This window comes from Tinamus guttatus, unplaced genomic scaffold, assembly GCF_059628265.1.
Source record: "Tinamus guttatus ecotype Peru unplaced genomic scaffold, ASM5962826v1 Tinamus_guttatus_pri_ptg000676l, whole genome shotgun sequence".
Lineage (NCBI taxonomy): Eukaryota > Metazoa > Chordata > Aves > Tinamiformes > Tinamidae > Tinamus > Tinamus guttatus.
In genome coordinates, this window is record NW_028289210.1 from 1,743,581 (window position 1) to 1,770,211 (window position 26,631).

The following is a 26,631-nucleotide window of genomic DNA, read 5'->3' on the forward strand; positions in this document are numbered from 1 at the left end:
AAATCTGATTTTTTTTCCATAATATATTTGAAGGCTAGCTATTTCTAAAATGGAAATTTCAGTCACAGATCTTTATGAGTATTCAAGGCACTGTATATTTATTTATACTGTATATTTATTTACAATTTAGCAATTTACAATAATATATTACTTTCAGTAATAAAAATAGAGCTATCATTTTTTATCTTCTGTCTCTTCGGTTCTGTTTTATCTCTAGTCCCAAAGAAAAGAGGTTAAACAATGCATTTAAGTTTTTCCTGGCTTTAAGATATTGAGTCTTAGTAAGTTGGCTGTTTCATATTAGTGCAGTATTGGGCAGTATTTGGTATCATGCAGATACCAAACTGCCTTTATAATGAATTGACAGTTTAAAGTATTAATATTTTTTATAAAATGATAAATACCTCAAGTGGGAGAATTGATCTCTAACACTAGTTACGAAATCCAAAATGCAGCCAGTAATCTGCTATAATTTACACCCTACACAGGCTTATCCTTATTTTATTTTAACCTGTTCTTTTTTCAGAGGGAGCATTGCTGCTGTATCAGACTACTCTTCCTGCAATTTACTCTTCTATCACAACAGATTAGAAAGAAAAAGTAAAATAAACAAGTCCAAATTCAGACCTTCAAAGGAATATATACGCATATATTAAGATCTCTCACCTCAGTAAAAAATTCTTAGCTCAGCTTGCTGTTAAAGTTCCAAAAGAAAAACCTAAAACATATAAATATATCTGGGGGACATAACAGTTATGGGTACTAAGAAGCAGTAAGAAATGAAGCCCCCATAAGAAAGTGAACTACCATCTTCGGTTGTTTTCTAGTAAGGATGTTCTGTGTTTTTTTGTTTTGTTTTGTTATTTTTTAATCAAGATGCTGCACCTGGCTTGCATTCTTGTATTTGGTCATATTTGTGCAGTCTTCCCAATAAGGCCTTAGGGCAAACTGAAGGCACTGGAAAATACTTCTTTCCAAGAGTTCCTGTGACAAAGGTCATCCCAAATTGAAGTGTGAAGACAAAGCAGGAATGGTACTCAAAGAGGGGGGAAAATGAAAAGGACAGCTGATCCCAGGAATGAAATGGCATGTTCTTAATGCTCTGCTGATTTTGCTTACTAAACATTATGTCAAACTAGTTCCAAGCACAGAAGAAGTTCCATCATCTCTGACATCTACTACAGGAAATGAACAATCTTGGCAACAGTTAATGGAGGCAAATTGTCATTGATATTACACTAAGGCAAAATTAATTTGTTTTACTTGTTTAGCAATGTAATACTCATGCTGCCATCCTTTTTTTTTTGTGGGGAATCTTATGCTCTATATTAAGTCTTGATTTGTCCCGTTAAAGGCCACAGCAGGACATTAAGGCAGCTTTGTGGCCTCTCTTATAATTAGCTGTACAGTTTAATTGTACAGTTAGAATGTTTCACTCTAAGGCATCAAATCATTAAAGACTACTTTTCATGTGATTTTTTTTTGCTTCCTTGGTTCCCATCTATAAATAATGATTACATCTAGTGTAGCAAGTATTGGGGAGTAACAGGAGTGGATCTAGAGATGGTAACAGCTCATACCAAGGGTCCACACTGTATGTGGCACAGGGATTTTATTTCAAAGGAGTAAGGTTGGATAAAACTGTTAACTAGTTTTACTTCATAATTACTAAGCAATCAAATTAAGACTGTCTTCAACAGAACAGCAGGTTGCCAACATTAGCTATTCTGTAACAGTACACTTGTGTTTATCAGATACCTGCAGATGCTCAGTAACAACACTTCGCTAGCATATATATATCCTAACATGTAACTTTAAATGCCATATTGTCGGGGTCATCTAAACTTTTGCAAAACCATCCCTTCCTCTATTTACTGACTACCATAAAGCTTTTCTTGACTTGATGTTATTTTTCCAGAACAGAATTTTACACACGCACGCAAAACTTTACTATTATCAGTTTCCTTAACTCTATAAGGATGAATGAATCCTGTATCTTGACTCCCTCCCCCTTCTGTTTTTTAACTGTATGCATAGAGCAGAGAGAATTACTGCTGCTTGCTTCCTTGCATTCTCATAGCAACACCTTTAGTGTCCAACACTTCTGTTCATAACTCTGCTGTTTAGAAGAATTAACTGAAAATAGTTTTGTGTAGCACTGCTGAATTCAGCAACTACCCTATACTTCATGAATTAAGAGGCCACTGTTAGCATTCAGGGTTTCTTCTGATAGTCAACAAAACTTATGAGCTTTAACAAACAGTAGTAACACTTCACTATTTTTTCATTAAAAGTCAGATGCTGATAATGGCCCCATGAAGCGGGAACAGCCCACTAACCACAGCTTTAAACCTTCCAGGGTAGAGGACTTTTCACTTTATTAACCTCCCTCTCCTGCTCCCTGGGAAAGTGCTGAGCAATGGAAAGCTGCCACCAGTGCCGCAGGCCTTTGGCAGCATGCTCTGAAAGCCCTCATTGACTCTGCTAGGGTTCAGAAGGCCACAGTCGCTGCTCAAAAGACAAGAAACATAAATAAAAAATAACAAAGACTGTGCAAAAATTGATGTCTGACACCTAAGGGCATGCTTGCCAGGGAAAGACTTCCTGTTAGGAAACCAAAGGAATAACAGAGGCTTTACTTGACACTAGACTGTACCTGGTAGATCATAATCTATCTTAACCTCTTCTCTCCATGCATGGTAAAACTTTCTCATGTTTATAATGTAGTAGTGTGGAAAGAGATTTTGTTCCCAGTGTGTTACTAACTGTTATAAAAGTTAAAAACAGTAAATGCATCAGCAAATGGGCATTAGTACCCAAAAGTTAAACACAGGTTTCTTTTGCAGTGAGAAAGCCAAAACATATTGAATGTAGGATTACATGAAATACAGATAACACTCCAATCTGTTAGGAGATATTAACTGTTACAAGTAGGTATTCTTGCAAAGAGTTACCCTTACTCATATTAATATGAGCTGTGTAAGTCTGAAAGGATAATGTGTATGAGTATTTGCGATGTTCGCTCCTCAAACTGCTAATACTTCTTCTCATGATCCTTTGTTTTTGATCCTTACATTTGTGACTTAGGAAAATGAAATATTTTCACTTAAAATTTCCATGTGTGAATCTATGGGTAATCTTGAGGAAAATCTGCTTTAGAACGAGTGCCTTCTGCTTTACTGCTGTGTTTCTAAATTGACAGTGTTTTTGCGCCAGTCTTTTTCTACTAAAGTTTTAAAAAACCCTATTCCTCAGACAATCTTCACCTAAGTAACCTGCACTGCAATCTCCACTATAAATTATGAAACGAGTAGAGGCTCTTATTACTATGTAATATAATGCTGGGGATATCTTCTCCAAAAACAGTGCTCAAGCAGTCTCTAGTTTAAATATTCTGGTTTGCTGCAAATGGCATCCCAGGGAAGTGGTATACATAGAAGGAAAAGAGACAAGGATAGTCTGATTAGGCAAACACTATACAGTCTGTAATCAAAAGCACCATTTAACTCTGTTCTTATTTTCTCTTGAGATTCCACCTTAAATATGTTAAACACATAGAAAGGGTGACGATCTTAGGTTTCATGCTGGAATAACTTTAATACAACTACAACTTTTAATACTTCCCTTTAATACCCACGATTAAGGGCATTGTTGTAAAAAAACTAGATTTTGATAATGGCAAAAAACTAAAATATTTTAAATATTCAAAATAAGATACCTTTTTCTTGCTCCTTGGATAAAAGGTTGCATGCATCCTGATGTAATTGTGTATGTCCATTACCTCTTTCATATAAGATCCCACAACGGAAACAGAATATCCCTTTTGCAAATGATAGCAAGACCACTCTGGTTATCCAGATATTACCTAGTGCCCTCATTCCCTACAGGCAAACGGCTAGATTTTTTTTTGTCTTTCAGAACAATAAATAAAAAGACTGAGACAATTCTAGTTTCCATTCAACTGCATCTGAAGTATTTATCTTGCCCTATGCCAGCTGATTGCTGGCTTAAATTTTTATCACCCTAAGGAGCAAAAGAAGTGCAACCTCTAGTCAACAATAACTAGAGACATTGTCTCAATTTACTTTCAGTTTGTTGGTTGACATTGAACAAGTCATACAGGGTATGTGTCTCTAGATCAACTGCTTTCCTTAGGTTTCTCTAACCTACAGTTACGTATACAACAAACTATGTTTTATTCTTAACGTCACTATGAACATTATTCTGTCTTAATTAACATCTGGATTAAACATTTGAGAGATGGAAAAGAAAGTATAATATTTTGTTGAAGTCTGAGTTAAAGCTTCCAGGTTACAATATCAGAGTATGGACCAACCTAAAGCTGAAGTTACTATTTCTTTCCTGCTACTCATTGAAATAGTTCCCTACTCTTCACTGAAATTTAATAACTTGCAATAAAAGTCCACTATATCCAGATTCCTCAAGTCTTCTCTTCTGTTTTTGAGAAAAAATACTTTAAATCAGAATAGAAGAATAAAGGAGAAATTTTAAAAAGTGATGAAAGTGAATTATGGAGTGTCAGTAGAAACGGTGTATTATGTTGACATAGAAGCCATCGGGGGAGGGGAAAAAAAAAAGGCAAAGCAAGGCAAATGCAGGGAAGAAGTTACCAAAATTTCACAGCTCTAACGTTATGGTGTTAGGATATTATTTTAATTATATTCAATAAATGGATATATTAGATGATAAAGCTGATAACCTTTCAGAAGCACAAGCTTTAAAGCACTGATTATGTCAGCAGCCAAATGACGCAAACTGGCACTACCAATTTTGCTCTGTTTAGCTTTATATTTTAAACCGAATATTTTCTGTAGTAGGTTTTCTAAAAGACAGCCCTGCTGTCAATTTGTTAGGAGAGAATAACTAACACCGTCTGTTCACACACTAGAATAGGAGGCAGGCATATCTTCAGATACTGTTAGTGCAAAAGCCTCTTGCAGGTGCATCTTACCGGTTCTTCTGCACTGCCTGCTGCGTGATGGCAATAACTGATGAGACCAGGAATGGGCTGTTCACCTTTTGCCATGATAACAGCTGAACTGGTGTAGGATGGATGCTTCTAATGCACAACACATAACAGCTATGAATACAGTGACAGGAAAACACGAAACTATACAAGCAAATGACCGAAAGGGAACAAGGTGAAAACAAATGGGATACTGAAATGTCAAACTCATATGAACATAGCCAGTTTAGATCCCAGGTAGCTTCTGCCTTCAAAAAAAAAAAAAAAAAATCACACAGACTATACATCTTTGCCCCTACTAAAAGAAATAAATTTAAATTTGCATCAACAAAAACTGAAGTTTAGTGATAATTAGCTTAATTCATTCCTTTAAGATATACATAATTGTGTTTTTCTACATAGGAGGAGATGATCTCCAGTTGCAGCTGTCTTGAAAATGCCCAAAAATGTTAGACTTGATTTCATATTTTTGGGGTTAGACTATTGCTGCTTTGATATAGAAGTTGTTTATTACCATTCTGAGTTATTTAGATTTTCAATTCCCATAGTAGGAATTAAAAGTACAGCTTGTAGAATAAATATAGAATAAATTATTTTGGAAGAAAAACCTTTCCAAATACATAGAACTATATTTTCTTTCTAGTTGCAAACCAAAGGCATAAAACAGAAGTAAAAAATTATATAATGCTTCAAATAATAAAGTATTTCTTTGGAAAAAATGATTAACATTTTAACTGAAGTAATTGTCAATTGAAGTTTTGTCTTTTTTTTTTTTTTTTCCATTTTATAGTCTAAAATGTGTTATTTTGGTTTCAGTAACATTGACCTATAACTGCCGGTTAAAGCAATATACTTTAAGGCAATGGAATGACACTTAGCTCTGTGGTAGAATTTCACATCTCTTCCACATACATGTAAATTGGAATATAGTAGTCTGGGTAGTTTTTACTCAATCTGCTAACTCTCTGCTATATTTTTTATCATTGTTTTTAGAAACCAATGTTGTCTTTTCAAAATGGATACTTCGGTTTAGGAAATTCTGCTGTGATTCTTTAATATGCCACACTTTGCTTGTTCAGGCATACAGGTACTTTGAACTATAAAAAAAAAAAAAAAATCTGTCACATTGCATTGCATAATAAAGATGGATATTATAGTCAAGATAATAAACATGATGTTCCACAAAATTTGTGACTGCTGAAAAAACAAGACTCACAGACTTTCATGAAGCTGCATTTCTAGAAAACGTACTTAAAATACATCAGTTCTAGCACAGCAACATCAATATATAATTTTAATATGCAAACAAATACCAGTGGAAAGCACCTGAGATTGAAACCAAAGTGCCTTTTATCGAAACAAGGCAGACTCACCTTAGCTGCAATGGCTGCTGCAGTTATATGTGAAGAGGAGCTGTCCTCTGTTGACGCAACTCCACTATCCTTCTTCTCTTCCTCCTCTTCCTCACACTGTACTCCTTTGTCCTCCGTCTGCTTGTGAGGGCTGGTGGTTGGAGGAGGAGAGAGAGGAGGTGGTGGTGAAGGTAGATCTTCAAGTTCATCATGCACCTCCTTTACTTTTACAATGGCATCCCGCAAAAGATCAATGGCGTGAGGTAGGGCTGGCAGTATAAACTGAAAGCATTCCTATGCACAACAAGAAGAGAAACGACTATGAGAAGTTACCTGCAGAAGTAGATAGGGATGTGTCAGATTTGCTCTTAAGGGGTGCTTGTGACTTAGATATATTTTTCTACTTGACTCTAAATAAAACTCTAAACACCCTGTGCTCACTGAGGGAAAAAATAAACAAACAAAAAACCACAACCTGACCCAGTGACTCTGCAATATTTTTTTATTTTTTAATCTAAATCCACTAACTGGTACAACAGCTAGAGCTACTTCAACCCAGTATTGTAATAAAATTAAGGAAAACAAGAGTTAAAATCTCCTGAATATATAATATAGAAGCCAGTTCACAGCAGCTGGCAGCATGTTACAGAAATGCAGGATAAAAATAAATAAATAAATAAATAAATTTATCCCTGCAGGGATATTAGCTTCACCTCATTCCTATTACGTTCTTTTCACATTTTGAGAATTCATAAGGGTTTCCATAATTACACTTTTATATAATGGTATACTTTTTTATTCATGGACTTATCCTATAAACTGGAAGAATGACAAACTAACTAATTTCATGTAACTCAAAAAAACTATTCTTAAATAATGTAATTTTTAAACCTTTCATTTCCCTATAATATTAAAAAAAAAAGTTTGCTAGTACTTCACGGAATCAAAGGATCCTTCAAGTTGAGAACCACCTCTGGATGTCACCTGAGATGCTCAGACTGGGGTCAATACTTAATTCAAATGGGTTGACTGGGGACTTGTCAAGTCAAGCCTTGAAAAGCTTCAAGAACGAAGACTTCACAACCTTTCTGGACAACTTGTTCTAATGCTTCATTATCCTCAAAGTGAACATTCTGTTGTATTTAGAAGCTCCCCTGCTTCAATTTCTGACCACTGTGTCTCATGCCCGTGTCAGGCACTCAGTAGTTTTCTACATGTTATTTGAGCAGAGTACATATACAGGCTATATGACTGCCAAACGATGGTGGGGCCACAACGCTGAATTGCCATGGCAGTGCATCTAGGGAACAGGAGCTGAAAAAGCTGACATTATTGCTTCTGCTGCACTTGCTTGATTTTGGGTTTTATTCCAACCATGGGAAAGAAAAACTTTTTAAAATGGAATCTGGGATTTTGGAGTGTACAGAAAATAATCAAATACATTCAGGAGATAGATATTGTTAATACATATATTCCATAAAATGATCATGTAAACTGTTTATCAGAAATTATTAGAATTCACATTAGCCACATTGTAAGTTAAAACATGACTCTCACACATTCCATTTCTCCAGAGCATCCAGTTAAGAATCCACCTTTCAAATGCATTTTTAAGAGAATATTTAAAAGATTTAAAGATTTAAAAGATTTTTAAATTTTTAAACATTCAAGTTGGCACTCTGAAGAAATAGAATAAACTAGATGTGTGTAAAATGCTGTATATAATGAATCTATATAAAAATGTAAATATAATGAGATACAGATCCTCATGTAACTCCAAAACTGAGCCCTCTTATTAAGAGTATTATTTTTAGAATGGTCTAAAAAATTAAAGTACACAATCAACAACTCATCAATAAGAAAGTAGATCTTAAGGAAGTGGTGGACAGAGAGCCCAATCTTTCCACTAACTTCTCCTACTACTAGTGTTATTGGAAAAACACATTACTTACTAAGTCATTAGAGAAGAATGTTCCCTGCCCCTGCTGTCAAAATGAACCTTCACTGGCTGCCTATTGCTCAGTTCTCAACTCATGCTATTTTAGGCAACTGTTAGTACAATTATGCAAATTGTCATAGATCCAATGATGTTCAAGAGCATTTGGTAACACCACATTTCTGTCTTTCATGGCATTAAATAGATTTGTAAGACAAAAAAAAAAAAAAAAACACGTATTTATAAAGCTTCATTCAGTGGTACATGTCACAAACGTACTCTGGAGAAAACACATATGTCATCACCCACATCTTTCCTTCCCAGCATTGCAAAGAAGGTGCCTCTGTTTTTCTGATATGCTATTGAGCACAGAGTTGTTCTGAAGAGGGAACACTTAATATTATTCACAAAAATCCCAGAATCACGATTGCAAACACAATACTAAGGCTACAGCACAGCCATACCGAATTTGTAACACTAAGAAGGTTGAATACTCTCGAGTACAGAGGGTTGTGTTGGAGATTGTGTTCCAGCAGCCTTATGTAAAATTGGGAGCTTGCCAAGGTCGATTTTTCAAATAGGTGATAGAAGTAGAAATGGTGACACGAATAGAACAGGGGAGATCTCTCCAGTACTTTCACTTCATGGAACAGGTGGAGTTGACTAGTGATAAATTATTTATTGTTCTTATTTGCAAGGTTACAAAGTGAATTGAGAATTTAAAATTCTAGTCTGTGATCTTTTGAAACCAATGCCATTTCCAATAATATTTATTCTGTGTTGGACAGTACCTAATGATTTCATTCACAGTAGGATTTAAACCCTTTTGGAAAGGGAAGTTTTTATAGTCATGTTCCAATCAAAGCTAAGCATGAGCAAACAGTTATTAATCATACTTCAATTGAAGTACTTCCTTCTCTTCCAATTAGAATACAGTTTTTGTCCTAACAGGATACACCTCTCCTTTTTAGAATCGAATTTGCACTTGTCACTTACAGAAAGGCAGAAATTTATACAGGAAGAAGGAATAAACTTTACGTATTCAGTTCACACCATTCTGATCTGCAACTCTTTACATTTTAATGGAAAGTATATATTGTATTTGTGTCTATCCCTGATATGAAGCATTTACACTGCTACCACTTTCTATTAATATTTAGTACTTCATCATATACTGATGCAATTTCATAGCTTCACATAAGCTTCTTAGATTATTATATTAATGAGATGTAAAAGAAATTAGCAAGTCATAGAAAAGAGAGAATTCTAATGAGAGAAGTTCCTGGTAACAACGCTTGGGTTCCTGAGATCCTGCTTCGAAGGAAAATTCACTTTGACACATGCCCTAAAAGTCTTTGCTGAAACATCAAGCTCTTAAGATGTTTTATATTAGTATAAATTATGACAAAACATTATCAGCAAGACAGCAAAAAATAATCAAGTGCTCATACAAATTTTGCTTATATAATGAAGACATACAATGTATTTTTTCTTTCCAGCAGAATTATCTTTTTATTTTTTACTTATATGTCAAGCTACTGTTAAAATATTCATTAACATTTTCCATTTCTTTTCCTTATCCCTTCCGTACAACTTTATCGGCTCTCATTGTCTGAATGCCTCAAGGCAGAAGGTGACTAGTGCTAGGAGTACTTCTGAACATTATAATAATGGTCAGAGACTGTAGACTGCCTTATCTCCTTAGTTATTCAGCAAAAGAGGTACTGACTTCAGAAGAAATCTACTTACCAGGAAACCAGTTCTCTGAGACATGGAGCTCATTGGTAGGTTCATGCATGTACATACATATGCCTTCCCACCCATAACTGGAAGACTTTCAAGCAGGTATATCCATGGCCTACCCTCCTTCATGCTTCGTGCATGTTTTGATGCTATTTTAATTTCACTTTAATTTCAGAATTTCATCAGATTTCTTAAAGAGACTCCTAAGGAATTACAGAATCATGGAAGACTCCAAAAAGTGAAACATGCAGTTAATGCATCTAAAAAAATGTGATTATTCTTTAAAATAATAGCGTTAAAAAACATCTCTTCCTCTACTTCCAGGTGACAGCACAGAAACACTTCATACTTCTCTAGAATTTTGCATTTTTAAAGCAAACAGTGACTTCAGGACTGCTCTGCCAAGCACCGCGTTAGTACTGTGCACTCTGGGATTGGGTAACATTTTCAGAAGACAGACTTTCAGGTATGCATTTGTTATATGCTAGAGGTGAAGACATCTTTTATCAACGTCACTGTGTTGTCATGAGCAATGGAGATCTGCCTCATCAGTTTGCGTACCAGGTTCTCTGGCCCGCTCTGCTGCTCAGTAATATGCGTATCAGGAAGGCTGATTTTCTGCACCAATCAGCCAACCACACGGACAGAAAGACCACCAGAAAGATCTAGTTTTATTAATTCTAAAAGAATCCTCCTAACTGTTTACTTGTAATCTCATCCCTAGAAATATTTTGCTGTAGAAAAGGCTTTTTTCCTTTCAACTACATTAAAATTAAATCATCACTCCAGGAAGATGTTCAGGAAGAGCTTCTAAAATAATATTGTCGAATAGATGTCAAACAGCCAGTCCCAGATCTCTTCTACTCTCCTCATGGAAATGACTGTACAAACACCCTCAATTAACACTAACAGTGAAAGATACATATGAAACTCCTATAATGTGAGTACTGAAGTATCCTTACTATCCCTTTCCTAGTCTAGGAATAAGAAAACTGTTTTCAAAATAGCCCAAACACAGATGATGCCAGCATCACTTCATGTACAATTTCTGAGAGCTACTGTTTCCTTGCAGATGATGAGACACTACAACATTTTGCTTGTTGAACTAGAATACTGAAGTCATACTGCATTTGATATTTGCCAAATAAAGTAAGACCAAAAAAAAGCATTGTGTATTTCATACTAATCTGTATTCCAGAATATTGACATGAAGTTTCTGGAGGGCTGGTTACTGCAAGCTTGTCAGACTACATAAGTAAATACTCCATCCTAACGTGAGGAGGCCTCTCTGAAGAGAACTGAAAAGGTGAATCAAAGATAACCTGATGAGTCAGGTGATTCCTACCTCAGGGCTGCGAGCTGTATATTTCAGGAAAAGGAAGTCTGAAGTGAAGCTTCTAAACTTGAAGATGTAATCTGGCAAGAAATGTCACAAGCATCCATGCTGACATGTGTTAGGCCATATTTCACCATGGAGAGGAGAGATGAAGTTTAGGCACTAAATCACGTTTTGTATTACCTAAGTTCCCTCTTAGAGAGGAACGACTGCTGCTACAGAGACTGATGCAATGCAGGTGAACTCTATAGACAAGCTAGGAATGAGATGCAACCTCTGGATGCTAATTTTGAAGGGCTTTTGAAAAGCTGGAGAATGGTAACAGATATGGATGGAACTGTCATTTTATTTGCTTTTTTACAATCAGTTATCCAGGTACAGAGCAAAGTCAAACCCCATCAGATGAGCGGCAAGTATGGTACACATTGCACCCTGCAGTTCCGATCTCTGTGCACCCTGGCTGCACTTTGACAGCACATATATCATCTTTCCACATTCCCTGATTCCTTTTTATCAAAGTACCTAACGCAATATCTGGATATTCACCCTCACCTCTGTTCTTTCACAAAACGCCTGACATTTTACAAGGGCTACCATACTCCTTGATGAAGAACCCCTAAACTGCTGAAAGATTCAGCAATAGATCTTGTATCAACAGAAGTTCTCACTCAATATAAAGTATAAATATTTCCTGTTGGATGACTGCATGGCAATGTGGAAACTAGTATTAGGAAAATCAAGAGGTATTAATGATCATTCTTGAATAGTTGAGATGGCAGTGGCCAGAGTTATCATTCTGTATGTGAATTTATTGATACAAGGCTTTTATCTCTATTAAGACAAAGATAAATTATAATTATTTTAATTATTTTCTCCTTTACACTAAAACATAGTTACTGAACTACCATGACTCTCTGCAACATGTTTCATGGTTCCCAGTGCTAGGAAATACTCTTATTTCCTGGCATAGCGGAGCTGCATGACAGGGATCCTAAGAAAGTGACTACCCAGTAGTGACATTCCTAGCAAAAAGTGACAAATAGCAAAAGTGCAACTGTATTGCACAGATGCAGGTCTACAGCGTTGAGGACCAAGCGTCTGAAAGATATATAGTCATGACTAGTTAAAAAATAGACAGTGTATTTCCAAAAGGAGGATAGATGGCAGTTAAGTGAGAAGAAGGTGGCGGTGCTTATGAGGACAGATCATGAATCTCAGGTGAAACTACACGAGACACTGGTGGGATGCTGGCGGTTAAGTTGAGAAGGCACCGCTAGAGAAAGCTACGTGAGAAACGTACCTCTTGCACTGATCGTCTCTGTCAACCATAGCTAAACTAGGATTGGACTAGTCAAAAGCAAAGGCGCCATGCAACTGAGAAATGCTCCTATGGCAAAATGATCTATGAGTTTCAATAATGGCTGATGTGCTTTACCTTAAAATCTCATGCCCCAGGACTAAGGGAAACAAAAGGAGGTGACATAACATTTGCACACACTGGAAAGGTTGCAGACTTTCCCATGTCAACTGAAAAACTGCATCTATACCAAGTATGAGTATGTTTCAGAAGACCACTCTTCAGAGACAGAGTCAGTCCTTGGTCCAGTCCTGTTCAATTTATTCATCAGTGACCTGGATGAAGGCACAGAGTGCTCCCTCAGCAAGTTTGCTGATGATACCAAACTGGGAGGAGTAGCTGATACCCCAGAGGGCTGCGCTGCCATCCAGAGGGACCTGGACAGACTGGACAACTGGGCAGTGAGAAACCTCATGCAATTCAACAAGGCCAAGTGCAAGGTTCTGCACCTGGGCAGGAATAACCCCAGACACCAGTACAGGCTGGGGACCGACCTTCTGGAGAGCAGCTCTGCGGAGAGGGACCTGGGTGTCATGGTGGATGATAAGTTGACCATGAGGGAGCAGTGTGCCCTCGTGGCCAAGAAGGCCAATGGGATCCTGGGCTGCATTAAGAAGAGCGTCTCCAGCAGGTCGAGGGAGGTGATCCTGCCCCTCTACTCAGCCCTGGTGAGGCCACATCTGGAGTATTGTGTCCAGTTCTGGGCTCCACAGTACAAGAGGGATGTGGAGCTGCTGGAGAGAGTCCAGCGCAGGGCCACAAGGATGATCAGGGGCCTGGAACATCTGCCCTGTGAGGAGAGGCTGAGGGAGCTGGGCCTGTTCAGCCTGGAGAAGAGAAGGCTGAGAGGGGATCTAATCAGTGTATATAAATACCTCAAGGGAGGGAGTGCAGAGGATGGTGCTGGCCTCTTTTCAGTGGTGGCCACTGATAGGACTAGAGAAAACGGCCACAAACTGAAGCACCAAAAGTTCCATAGGAACTTAAGGAAAAAATTCTTAACAGTGAGGGTGACAGAGCACTGGAACAGGCTGCCCAGAGAGGTTGTGGAGTCTCCTTCTCTGGAGATCTTCAAAACCCACTTGCAGTCCTGCAGTCCTGTGCCACGTGCTCTAGGTGACCCTGTGTGTGCAGGGGGGTTGGACTAGATGACCTCTAGAGATCCCTTCCAACCCTAAGCATTCTATGATTCTATGAGATGGAGAAATAAAAAACTGAGTGGATGTCATTCACTTTGAATTCTCCTCTGCATGTTTTCTGCATTTCAATATTTATTTTTACAATTTTACACTCTCTTAAAAATAATAATAAATAGTAACAATAAATAGTAATAAATCTGTAAAGGAATTCTTACTTTTATGCAATAATTAAATCTTAAAATGTCGTGTGTTGCTAATATAAAACTGCCAGAAGCAAGCATGCAAAAAAATCAGAGTCTAATTTCCCTGACCTTACTGAAAGAATGCAAGGAAAAAACAAAGCGCATAAAGTGTAAAGTCTGACATCCCTATACCAAATATTAAAAAAAACTTATACTATTAAAAATCTTCTGAATTTCCATCTTTCTGAGCAAAATTGGGAGTACTCTTCATATTCCAGCAAGTTTTGTCATACAGAAGGCCTTTTCTCTTACTTCTGTGTGGAAAAGAAGGCATTCTTGAAGCGTTAGATAAACAGAGATCAGGTATAGACTGAAAGAAAGAGGAAGTGTAAGACACCCTTAGATCCTTTTCATGAGCACTATAAGCAGGCTCTTAGTCTTGCACCATATGTGATGCTCTCCTGTCCAGAGCACCCTCAATCAAACTGGAATTGCATTCTCCCTGAGTGAGAGTGATGATCTTTTCAGTTATATGAATAAGCATTTCAATTACTTTTTGTAAAATTTGCTGTAATAGGTAATTTCTATCACTCAAAGCAAGAGGTACTTATGATAGCTCCTCAATAATAGATCAATATAAACACTTCTTACCTGTGATCCTTTCTTGCTACCTGGCAGATTAATTATGAGAGTTTTCCCTCTGATTCCACATACAGGTCTGAAAAGAAAGAAGAAAAAAATTAAATTATTGCAGGGAAATTTCTCCACTGTAAAAACATGAAGAAAGAAATTTCATTATTTACCAGCACTTCTGAGAATGCTTGCTGATCATATTCTTATAAAAAGACTCAGGAAAAGCTTCAGAAGAATCAGATGAAGCTGACATATTTTGACATTCTATTGACAATATAAAGATTGGTAATATTTTCATCTTATTTAGATCTGTGGTCTCTTAATTCTATTGTTTACTTGCTTGTACTTAAATACATTGCTTGATCTATTTCCTGTTTGTTAAAAGACATGGTTCCTTTGCAATCTGGTTGATGATGTCAAATGCTGATTGGCTCGCTAGGCAAAAATACGAAGATACAACGGTTGCATTAATTCCAATATATCCAATATCTCCAATTTCTCTCTTTTTAAGATGCAACATGAGAAAGGTACAGAAAGAAGTAATCCTTAAGCGAAAATAATGCTTATGCAATTCAAAACAAATAAATAAATAAACCAGCTATCAAAACAGTAAATTATTTATTCTATTCTTTTTGTCTTTAGTGCATTACATTGGTCTTGATGCAAGGCTGAACTTAAATACTCACACACTGAACTGTGCTACTCTTATACTTTCTATGGCTTTTTTTTTTTTAAGCTAAAGGCTAAAAAGAATAACCAAAAAAAAAAACAGATTTGTAAGAGATTTTGTCTGAAATTTGGAAATAGTGCCTCCTGTTTTTCTGCACTGTTCACTAAGGTTGAACCAGAGGTCAAAATGCCCAGGACTGGGATTGAGGGGATAAGAAAAGAAGAAAACTACAAACAATACACAGGCATAGAAAGAACAGTTTGAGAGAAATTATGTAAACATCTCCATAGCAAATAAAAAAATAAGCCTAAGAAAAATACAAGGAATAAAAATAAGTTTCTTGATAGGCTGCTGCCAAAAATTTGAGTCAAAGAGCACTGTTTGCAGGGTCCCAGCTACCTTGCTGGGATTGCTTGGCAGTATGGCATTTTCTAGTATGGTTACAAGATTTCTTGTGACAACTGTCATAGTGTTGACAATTAAATAGCATGGGGGTTTTCTCTGTGACACAAAAATGAATGTTTGATATCACAGTCAAGCCAGTCTGAACAGGAGAGAAATCTTATTGTCAACTGTCAGCTTGACTATTGCCTGACCCCTCACCTTTCTTTCCCTGTATTTACTTTTTACATGCACCTCCAAATCAAGAAAGTACCTCTGAGTTAAGACAGAAGTCTAGGCAAGTCTGTGCTGCTGCAATATAAAGAGGAAGAGAACAAGCTAAAGAACTGCTACCGTGGTGAGACTTGGGGAGCACAAACCTGCATAGACAGCAAGTTCCCTAACGTAGGATGTAACTAATCACAGATTCAAAATAAGGGAAACGGGAAGAATTTATAGTGGTATTTGACATGTAACTCCTTTAGTAATGTCCATTTTGAATTCTTTATTCGGCTTTAAATGATTTTGAGCAATATAAGTTAAATGACAGTCACCAGTAATAAAAAGGACTAAAAGAGCAGCCATTCTCCAACAAGCAAAGAGTTTCGACTGGTAACAAGTATATCTAGTCGCTCACAACAGCAATGGAGCTGCCAAAATTGCTCAGGAACATGCAGAAAAAAGTAAAAACGAGTGAGAACTGCATAGCTTGCAAAAATACTGTTCGTGCTTTCAGCATAAAAAATGCAGGATGTGCCTGCTCTCCGGGTAACTTGGGAGAGAGATGCTGTGTATTTCCTGTTATCCTCAGCCTTGTGACACAGAGCACAGAGAAGGAGGAAAAAAAAAAAAAAAAGAGAGAGAGAGAGAGAAAGAAAAGTCTGAAAAAGAATAGGGATAGAAACAAAGGGATGGAATGAAAAATAGAGGGCAGTAAAACAGTGGATAAAAGAAGACAGACATACAGAGATACAAAAAGAGGTATATCGTCAGATGTATCTGGAAAAAGTACATAACCTTGCAGGGAGGAAACTGTGATGGGGAAAAATTGAGTATATGGGTGAGGAATCAGGGAGTGGGTTTAAAAGCCGCAGTAAAGACCAAAATGGCAAAGGAGATGAGTTGGATAAAGAATCAAATGAGGAGAAGAGATAATTTCAGGACAAGGACAGTTCAAAAGCCACAGAGAAGAAAAGGAAACTCTCAGCAAACACAGAGAAACTTCGATGATTCTCCAGGATATTCCCTGCTGGACCTTACAACAGAATCCAAAACACGACAGTCACACTATTCCTGTTCATCAGCAAGCACCACTTCCTAATGCTGGTCCTATAACCTATGCTGGAAGACAACCTATAAACTGTAACAATTTCTGTAAATTCAAGTGATAAAAGTCAATGTGCTTGATGTAATGTTTCCATTTGAATGATTCATAGGAGCTTAATGCTTCATAACGCAACTTTTGTTTTTGATGCCTTTTAAAACCGCGAGGGTTTACATGCAAAATTATCTGTAAGAATGACACCTACGGTGCAGAGTATCTTCTGCAAGAGAAGGAACGTCTAGAACTAAAACTTCCTGATGTCATTAAATGTCTCACTCATGTGCAGTTAGTGCAATAACTTTTTAAAGCTAAATCATATATTTTTATGCAGCATACGTGTCTCAGTCCCAAGATGTGCCTGTCACCAATGGTGGTTTCATAAAAAAATGTAAAGATTGCATGTAAGACACTTATATCATCTGTTACTTATATAGTACCAGAAAGCCTGGCTTTACGGTTGGCAAGCTACTCTGCAAAATCAAAAACTAGACTCTTTCTGTCAGAGAACTTCTGTGTACTGCTGGACAAGCCACCTAAGGAAACTTTTCACAAATAAGAAGTACTTGCTTGTTCCTCACTTGTGTGCATTCAGCTTGACACACTGAAGTTTGATTTGTGGAAGTGCTGATTATTTAAGAGTCAAAATGAAGTTAATGAGAGCTAAGCTTGGAATAAGTGACATTTAACATGAAGCATTCTGAAAAATCAAAGCCTATACTTCTCAAATTGTGTACCTAAAATTAATGCATGTTTTTGACCTCTATCAATGTATGTTTCAGTTCTTATTGTAAAAGGGGGATAAATAGGTGACCTCAATTTACAGGGTTTAAAGAGTAGTTTAAGTTCCAGGGGAAGCGAGTATGCAGTCAGAGAAGATCCTAAATATAAACCAGCAAAAAAAATACAGCAGTACACATAAGACAATCAAAACCAAGAAAGCTTTTTTGTCCCCTCTAGCTTTAACACTTACAGAAGAATTCTATTAAAAAAAGATGGAAAAAAAAAACCCTATATGTACAATCGCATAGAACTGAGATTGCAGAAGAAACTATGATGCTGGAATTATGCAATACTTGTGTACTTAAGCATGACCTTAACAATGTTATACAAGTATGAATGTTTTGTATGATGATTACTTTGAGGGATGAAATATGGATTTTTGAAGGGAAATTGTTTTGAAAGTCTAATATGATTGCGTGCAGTATCTTTGTAAAATGCTTTCAGTATAGATTGAGAGGAAAGTTATTTCCTGGCATTCTCTTCAATAACTACTGAAAGTGGCTGTAAACTACGGGACACTTTCTTGCTCTATGTACAGAAGAATGAGGATGCAATTCTGCATCCTGGTTCCACTACCATTACAACCATCCTTCTATCCACTCTGATCAAACCCTAAACCAAATTTGGTTATGCAGTACCATCTAAACAGCTCTCCTACTCCTAATCAGAATTGCTGAATTAACCTTTCCTTTCCTTGCTGCTGCACTCCCTGTTATCCTTTCCCTTCAGATAAAGGCAAACTATGATATGAAATATTCTTCCTGATATAAAATTGCAAATACTTGCTGCTTTGGACAGAATCCAAAGATGTTAACTTAGTAATACAGCCCTTGAACACACACAAAACACTACAAAAAGTTTTCAAATACTCTATCAAATCTCCAAAACTCTAATCTAAATGTTCATTAAAAATGCAAGCACCTCAATACAAATAACCTATCTGCAAGTTTCTTTTTCATTTATTACTTCTATAATTATTTTGTTGTTGTATCTCCATTATTCAATGAGAAATTGAAAAACTAAGTCATTAGCTTTTAGCTACCTTGAAACAATGTGCAAGCACAAATTAACTTATGACACTAAGCCATAAGACACTACTTAGACACTAAGTCTATCATAAGCAAAATGAAGCATAACTGAATATCTGCAAGAAATACAATGAACAGAATTTGCTGAAAGAAATACAGGGTAACAAGAGTTAAGAAAAGAGAAAAGAAGCACAAATAATGAAAGAAATAACAAAGTTCAGGAGTTAAAGTATTAAATCTAAAATCATGGGATAAAATACCTTTTAACTTAATCAAGGAGTTTTTACTGGTACTGGAATAAAATGCAACATCAAAATGTGTATTATCTCTTTTTTTTCTTTCTTCTAGAATAAGCCTTTTGATACTTGATGACCAATGTACTGAAGAATATTTCACTCGCCACTGAAATGCCACAGCTCTATGTGAAAATACAGCTATTTAACAGCATCCATCAATAAAACAAATAGGTTGTCAAAGCAAATACAGGTGCATACAGTGCCTAATGGAAACTCCAACAGGAATTTAATCAGAGAGTGCAATTACCATTCCAGGAATTTGACCACTTCTCTGAAGTTAAGACTTCTAACCTTGAGAAAAATGACAGTCATCAGTTATTTTCTGCCTCCTTATTCCATTATCTCAAGTATTTCTAAGGAAATAGTTCATTTAATATTTTGAAAGAAATATTCTTACCTAGAAAGCATGCCCAGAGGTGTAACATTAAGTGATCCCATCAACATTGCCAGGGCCATCCCTGGGGCTTCTCTCTCTATTACTTCTTTAGTGGCCTGTAATCAAAGATGAAATGGCAAAGTGAGTGAAAAAAATGAACAGGACAGTTAAATCTGGGGTAGGAATATCTCCTTTATTTGTTTCAGACTCCAAAGATGTTCATGATAAATTCTTAATACTGAAAGCTTTTAAAGAATTTTCTATTGGCTGTAAAATAAGGAAAGGGAGTGGGACAAAACACTGTTAATTGAAATTTTAAAGTCAGGACCCTAAATATGTATGAAACATTAATCAACACCACAAAAATTATGGCTCTATCAGAAGAGAGTATGGGAAGTAAACAGAGAGAAGATTTAATACGAAGAGACTACTAAATGTTGCTGTCGCCTTCTCCTCGATCTCACTTGCATTTTCCAGCTGAGATTTGCTCAGGGATGAGAAGAGTGAATCAGTTTGAGCAAAAGACACACAAAAAAAAAAAGAAAAAAATTGCAAAGGGAAGCCCATGTAGCAGGCAGGCAGGCAAAGAGTAAAACGGTAATGGAAATGGGCAGAGGCCGAAGCCTTCCCTTTTGATCACGTCAGCAAAATAGCGATTCCAAACAGGCTGGTGGCCTGCGCAGTGGGCATCAAAAGGCTGACAAGCGGAGTCTGGAAATTCTTGTCCTTTTGGTCCCTTTTGCACACAGAATCACCTGGGAAATTATCTTCCAAGGACATGCATAAGTCCTTCCTTCCTAACATAAACATTCTCAAATGAAAGCAGGCATTCTGTGTTATAGTCCCCCAAATTCTAACTTTAGTTCCAACTTCACACTTCAGAGGAAGGTTACGATCCCCACCGCTGTCTCACTCCTGTCACAGCTGTAGCTGTTCATTGGATCTTGATTCAGGCACTAAATCAAAGTTCTAAGTTATTTAGCACAACTGAGATGTTAGCAAAGCTCATAAAATTGTGAAATCCATTGTAAAATATCCAGCAAATGGCCATGCTTTGATGGTACAACTAATCAAAAGGAACAACAGAAAAGTACTACTTTAACTTGAGGAATCTCCGAATAAGCTAAATTTTCCTGGCAGTTTAATACAGTAAAAGAATAAAATGGAAGAAAAAACAGACACAGGGTCTTGTGGAGAAGATTACTTTATAAATCAGTACTGTGTACTTTGGTAAATACCTAGTTTACAAATAGAAATACAAAGACACAGAGAAGAAGAATGGCAGAGTTAGTCAATAACATCACTGTAAGGATGTAGGAGTCCTAACTGCAAAGCACTATACTTAGAACACTTTACGGAAAGAAATAAAACAAACAACCAAACAAAAAAAATCAGTGCATCTATTCCACTGGCCATAACAACATATATTGCCACTTACATTTAACATGCTTTAGAGAAATATATCAGCAAACATCAGGCACAACTATCAAGAAAAAAGGCTTGGATCTACTAACTATAAGCAAACTCAGCATATACTCAGTTGTGGGAAGCAGCAGCTGTGACTTTTACCAAACAACTTAAATTCAAGGCTGAGACCATCAGTTGCCCTTAATTCAAGCATAGCACGTGGGTTTTAGTATCTGCCATCTTCCATTCAGAAACAAAACAGCATATAAATGCAACCTACAGTCTGTATTACCACAAAAGGAAAATGAGAAGAAACAGGCTAGAAACAATGTAGGATGTATTTAAAACTAAAAGCTCTCCAGAGAGGGAGATTGCCAAAAAGCTGAGATATTATCAATTGCATAATAAAAATTCCAAAGACTGTCAATACAGCTGATGATTTTTGTACTATAGATGAAAAATGCATTGCAATGGTGTAGAAAGAAAAAACAGAATGAAAAACACACTGAATTTTGTGTGTGCATATGCTGGGAGTGTATATCTATGCTTTTTATTTTCAGCTAATACCATGCTTCAAAGCTATCCAAAACTAGTTTTAAGTATAAAGCGTATTTGAGATTTCTTTTCTTTTGCCCTTGAGCACAGTGACACTTTGAAGATATCATTAGTTAAAATTCTGAAGAGGCTTCAAAGGTAGTACAAGATGCAAAAGAGTTCCATAAACAATGATCTTGCAGCTCAGGGAGTCCTTCAATGAAATTCATGTCCATTTGCTAACTTCACAAGAAAAATGACCTTCACGAAAAGTCACTGCTAGCAGGCAATGTGATTATTAAAAATGTATAGACTTAGCAGCAGCAAAATCTGAAAGGGCAGAAAGCCCAAACAGCTGTATAACCCTCAAAATACACTTCTAAATACATTTCTTCCAAAATATACGTGTCTACATTTATTACTTCAGGCAGACTTCTATAAACTGGGGAGCACTGTCTGCTTTCACATTTGCAGCCTAACCAGATAGATTTAATCAAAATGGCTGCTGCTACGTAAAAACCTTTCACAGTGACAACTGCTGTTTAAATCAGCCACCAGAGAATCCAGCCTTGGCACGTCCTTAACTAATGCATATCTTAAAATGCGCAGTGCATAGGAACTGCAGTCACCATGTCACTAGCAGCACTTTCTTAATTACATAACATATATATTTCTATAATATATATACGGATGCATATACACAAAGGTGTATCTATATAAAAGAATAAAACTAGCTGGGCTGTAATGATTTGCAAATACTTTGCATCCATCTCTATCAAGTGTTAGTTTCCACGAACAGCTTACTGAAGTGCTGTTCACCAGCTTTTCTGATGCTTCTTCCCAGAGAGACTAATGTCAAGCCCTATCCTCACTTGGGTTCACCTCATGACTTAACTGCTAATATTTACCTGCATGCAATTTATTAAAGATTTATAGTGTCTCAGTATCTTTACATTTTACCAGTACTCTAGAGAGGGCTGAGTTAAGATTGTTAAAACTTTGTTTCATGGGCAATTTTAGATACTTTTAACCATGGTTATGAAAAATAAATCACTAAGCTTGTGACTTCCTGAAGCTAGCCCCTTACAATGCTAGTGAGTCACAGTTTTCCTTTGCTGACTTGACAGGACTAGAGGCTACTGGGGTTTTGGGACACCGTGCAAGAGGGAGAATATAATGAATGTACTAAAATCATGAGATTTAGTACACTTATCACAGTTAAAGACTGAAATATTTTAACATTTACAGAGTCAGATGTTTTCAGACTGGCAGATTCACAGGCCTACAAATAAATATGTTTTTATTTCAGGTCCCACATTATTTAATATTTTTAAATTTTAAGACACTCCATAATCTCATTACTACTGGCACTAAGCTTATGAATTTTCCTTGTTTGAGATGAAACTACGAAACAAAGTAGGAAAATGCTACCACAGGGTTCTTGGTTCTCTCACCATGAGCCAGCTTTTGCCTGTTGCAAAAATGCCACAGTATTTCTGCAAAAGTGAATCACAAATCAAGACTGTTGCTCCTGGCTCTCTCACACCAGTGATGATGACACTACTCCGTAGGTAGGACAAGGAAGAAAATGAGGAGATTTCATTCAGCGTCTTTACACTGATGCCTTCATCAGGACTACATCTACACACTGACTTCTCAAGCCTGAGGCTTATGAGGTGTGAAAAATACTCAAGTAAATTTGGAAGAAATATTAAAACAACACCGAACAAGTTGTCCTATTTGCTCCCTACTCCCTTACAGTGGTGGTACAAGACAGACAGATGGAGCCAAGGTACAGGTGGAAGACATATGTTCCACAGAATAGAATCTCCATTTGGAGATAAATGTGTAAGTTAGGAAAGACAAGGAAATGCAAGAGAGGCAATCTAGAGTTTAGAGACAGATGAGGCTTGCAGTTGCAATGGGAGAAGCTCTAAGGAAGCCTAAGCAGCATATGGAACTGAGGACTCTGAGAGGAAACCTGGGCAATCAGATAAGAGCGCAGCGACGACAATTGAATGGAGTGGGATGGAAACCAGTGAAAAAAGGTGGCTTGGAGGAACAATAAATGAGGGAAAAATTTCAGGAGAAGTGAAAAGGAGACAGGATATGATGGCACTGTAAGGCTGGGAAGCAACAGGATTGCAAGCAGTCGAATAGTAGTTTCTACTTCAAAGAGAAGGTGGTGGAATAAATAGAGACTAACAGAATTAAATAATTATTGCACAAAACTTACCCAGTATTTAATCACAGTGCCTATGAGAGCAATTTTTCTTAGCTATTTCATTGTGATATGAATAAACCCCAAATCTTTTCAAACACAGTTTTGGTTGTTTTCAAAGTGCCTTTTCACTGGAGTTAGGGCATTATGCGTCCAAACTAACTGAGGTATTTTTAGATATCTTTGATGTAGCTGTGGTTGCTTAACAGATGGCTCGCTGCCAATTGCTTCTGCAGAGTCCTCTGCCGCTTCATTTCCTTCTCTGCCCTGCACGTAAATACAGCCAGCTCAGTCTCTAACCTGTGGAGGCCCTTGCAGGCAGCTTCGGCAGCGTACACCCACTGCACACTGATTTAATTAAGAAACCTACGACTCCTCTTTTACAAATGCTCAGAACCTCCCTCCCTGTCTTTCACTTTCAGGTATTCGCAAAGGCAAAGTTGGACCTCTTAAGACTATGTAATGATCTGCAGCATTTTTTATTCCTTTCAGCAGTTCTGTGAGGCTAATATAGATCTATGTTTTCAACTAAAATGTACACATGAGACTGGGAAGTCATAATAAATTTGATTAAATTAAGATGACCAAAATAGACTGTTAGAAATATTTCTGTTGGAAAAATTCAAGTCTGGCTCGGCACAGCATATAATAAAGCTACAAAATACTGTGGTGCTCCATATGTAAGAGTTTATGCAAATTATGTCATGAATGAGCAAATTTGCTTATAATTTATATTTTACAGACTACAGAATTAGCATAGATAATGGATTACAGCTATTTTGAGCTGAAAGCAGGAGTCTTGGGAAGGCCTAACCAAACAAGTTCCAATATTCCCCCTGCAACAGAGATGTCAGACTGCTATCAAACCTCAGATGACTGGACAAAGAAATCCAGGGATAGACCAGTCAAATATGCAACAAAAATGTCAGTCACGTCTTTCAGTGAGATGTGTAAGGGATGGACACATCAGGAACAAAAACTGCCTCAGCTTGGAGCTGAGATACCTTCTTCAAGGTTACTCAGTACATCTCTGCTGGAGATAACACATATGCCTGTAATTTATATTCACAAGTCAGCTATTTCAGTTTATTCTCTACTTCCCTACCCGTATTCTGCAGGGAAGGAAGTAAGAGTTTAGAAGGATCTAGACTAGAACTTCAAGCCTAAAAAATTAATGTACCTATTTTTTCTACTAGTACAGTAAGAAACAAAAGATTGCAGCAATTCACTTCTTTCAGTACCCATTCTTTTAAATGGGCATCAGATTTAAGTGACCCAAAGTCTCACCATCATGATAACTTTCCTTGAAATTTCCTTCCTCCACCCAATATTCTGCATCAGGAGAGGATGGCTCCCACAGGTAGATCCCTCCCTGCCCTCCTAGGACATTTGAGAGACAACTTCCACAACGCCACATGCATTTCACAAGTAATTGCCTGAGAGTAACCATTTCCTGAAGAGTAATTATCACTGACTTGATGTGGGCCTGTACATAGTGTCAGCTGTGTCACCCTCCTGCAGTGGAGAACACCTGACATCAGTGCCCACAAGCCCCTATGGACCACTGGTGTTACGTGGATACCAGGCCAGTGCTGTTCTATCATGGGAGCCTGTTCCTCCTCATTCAGTAACCACCCAGGCTCCTTTCGGGTGTACAACAACACCCGAATCAATCCGAGTCTGGTGATTCTCCATTCAGATGCTCTTGTTATGTCTTTTTGATGGCAAATGCTGCCGTGTCTGTCATATGCATAGTGACATACACAGAGAGATCTTCCAAGCTTGTATGACTTTGTTTTGTCTAAAACAAAACAGGTCTAAAATTATAAGGGGCCTTATTCCATCTCCTTCTCCCTCTTCTCAATGGCCAGCTTGGTATACACTCCCTTATGACATGACAGAATTCCATGTGCCCTTTCCTCTTTTTTTCAAATCAACTCTACATACAGTGAAAGATGGATGAAACCCTTATTAATGTAGACAACTAAAACGGAAACCCACCACCTGGTATACCTGCGCATATCCGTAAGACACTTCCCATGGTAACAGTTCTGGCTCATCTGAAGTCTGCCTGCGTTCTCAGCATGCCCGCACCGGCTCTGCTGCCAGCAAGATCCCAAATACTGTGGAATGACAGGGATCCCTAGATTTTATCTACGTGAGGAGCAAGTGTCACAATGATTGCTGTTAGATTTGATTAAATATAGAAAAAGAAAGCCTACTTCTCTGTGCTCTCTTTCTTACTGTATCCATGATTCTCTGTGCTCGTACCCTGCCCCTTCCAAATTCCCTTTCACTCACTCTCTCCAGTGGGATTCATCATACTATTCATACGACTTATCATTATCTAAAGACTGAGGAGGCTGGAGATGACTCAGATATCCTTCTTATTTATAAACCAATATCAGCACATGGTTCTGTCAGGAGATTTCCACCATAATTTATGAAAATGAAAAAATATATATTTGGTTGCAGTACCTCTGAAAACACTTCAATGACTTCTGCAAGACCCATATATATATTTAATTTACAAGAGCTGAGATTAATGATATCGTTATTTTTTAAGCAAAGAATTATCAGGAAGTGTATTACATAATCAAGAAAGGCCTATGTATAGCCTTCCTGAAAGATCTTTTTTTCATCAGTTGAAATCAAATTACTCTAGAGATTTCCTTTGTAATACTCAGTTTAATTTTTATTTACAACTCGCGAAGAATTTGAGGAAAGATGCTTTGCATTTTTATACACAGTGAACCTGAAAAGCTAAATGAAATCAGTAGAAAAACAAAACTTGGACAAGCAACTTGTGTCAGTACCTCTGTAGGTTTCTACGTTTTGAATTAGCTCTGATTATAGCAGATTTACACAAATTCGCTGACCTCATTCACTTAATAGAAATGTTAACGAAATTATTGCACCTGAACAATAAAGCCATATGCATTTCTCATT

At 37.1% G+C, this 26,631-nt stretch overlaps 1 protein-coding gene across 8 annotated transcripts in view; it reads right to left on the reverse strand.

The window, feature by feature from the left end:
* Positions 1-26,631, reverse strand: part of GPHN (gephyrin) — a 254,183-nt gene that overhangs the window by 88,186 nt on the left and 139,366 nt on the right. For 6 of the 8 annotated variants that reach the window (XM_088536554.1, XM_088536553.1, XM_088536550.1 and 3 more), the window contains exons 5-7: positions 19,542-19,636; positions 14,684-14,750; positions 6,361-6,633 (exon numbers count right to left, since the gene is read on the reverse strand). In XM_088536554.1, the coding sequence (XP_088392680.1) occupies positions 6,361-6,633; positions 14,684-14,750; positions 19,542-19,636 (435 nt within the window). Of the gene's footprint in view, positions 1-4,972; positions 5,081-6,360; positions 6,634-14,683; positions 14,751-19,541; positions 19,637-26,631 lie in introns of all 8 variants that reach the window. The other 2 variants (XM_088536551.1, XM_088536547.1) reach the window with 1 other exon arrangement.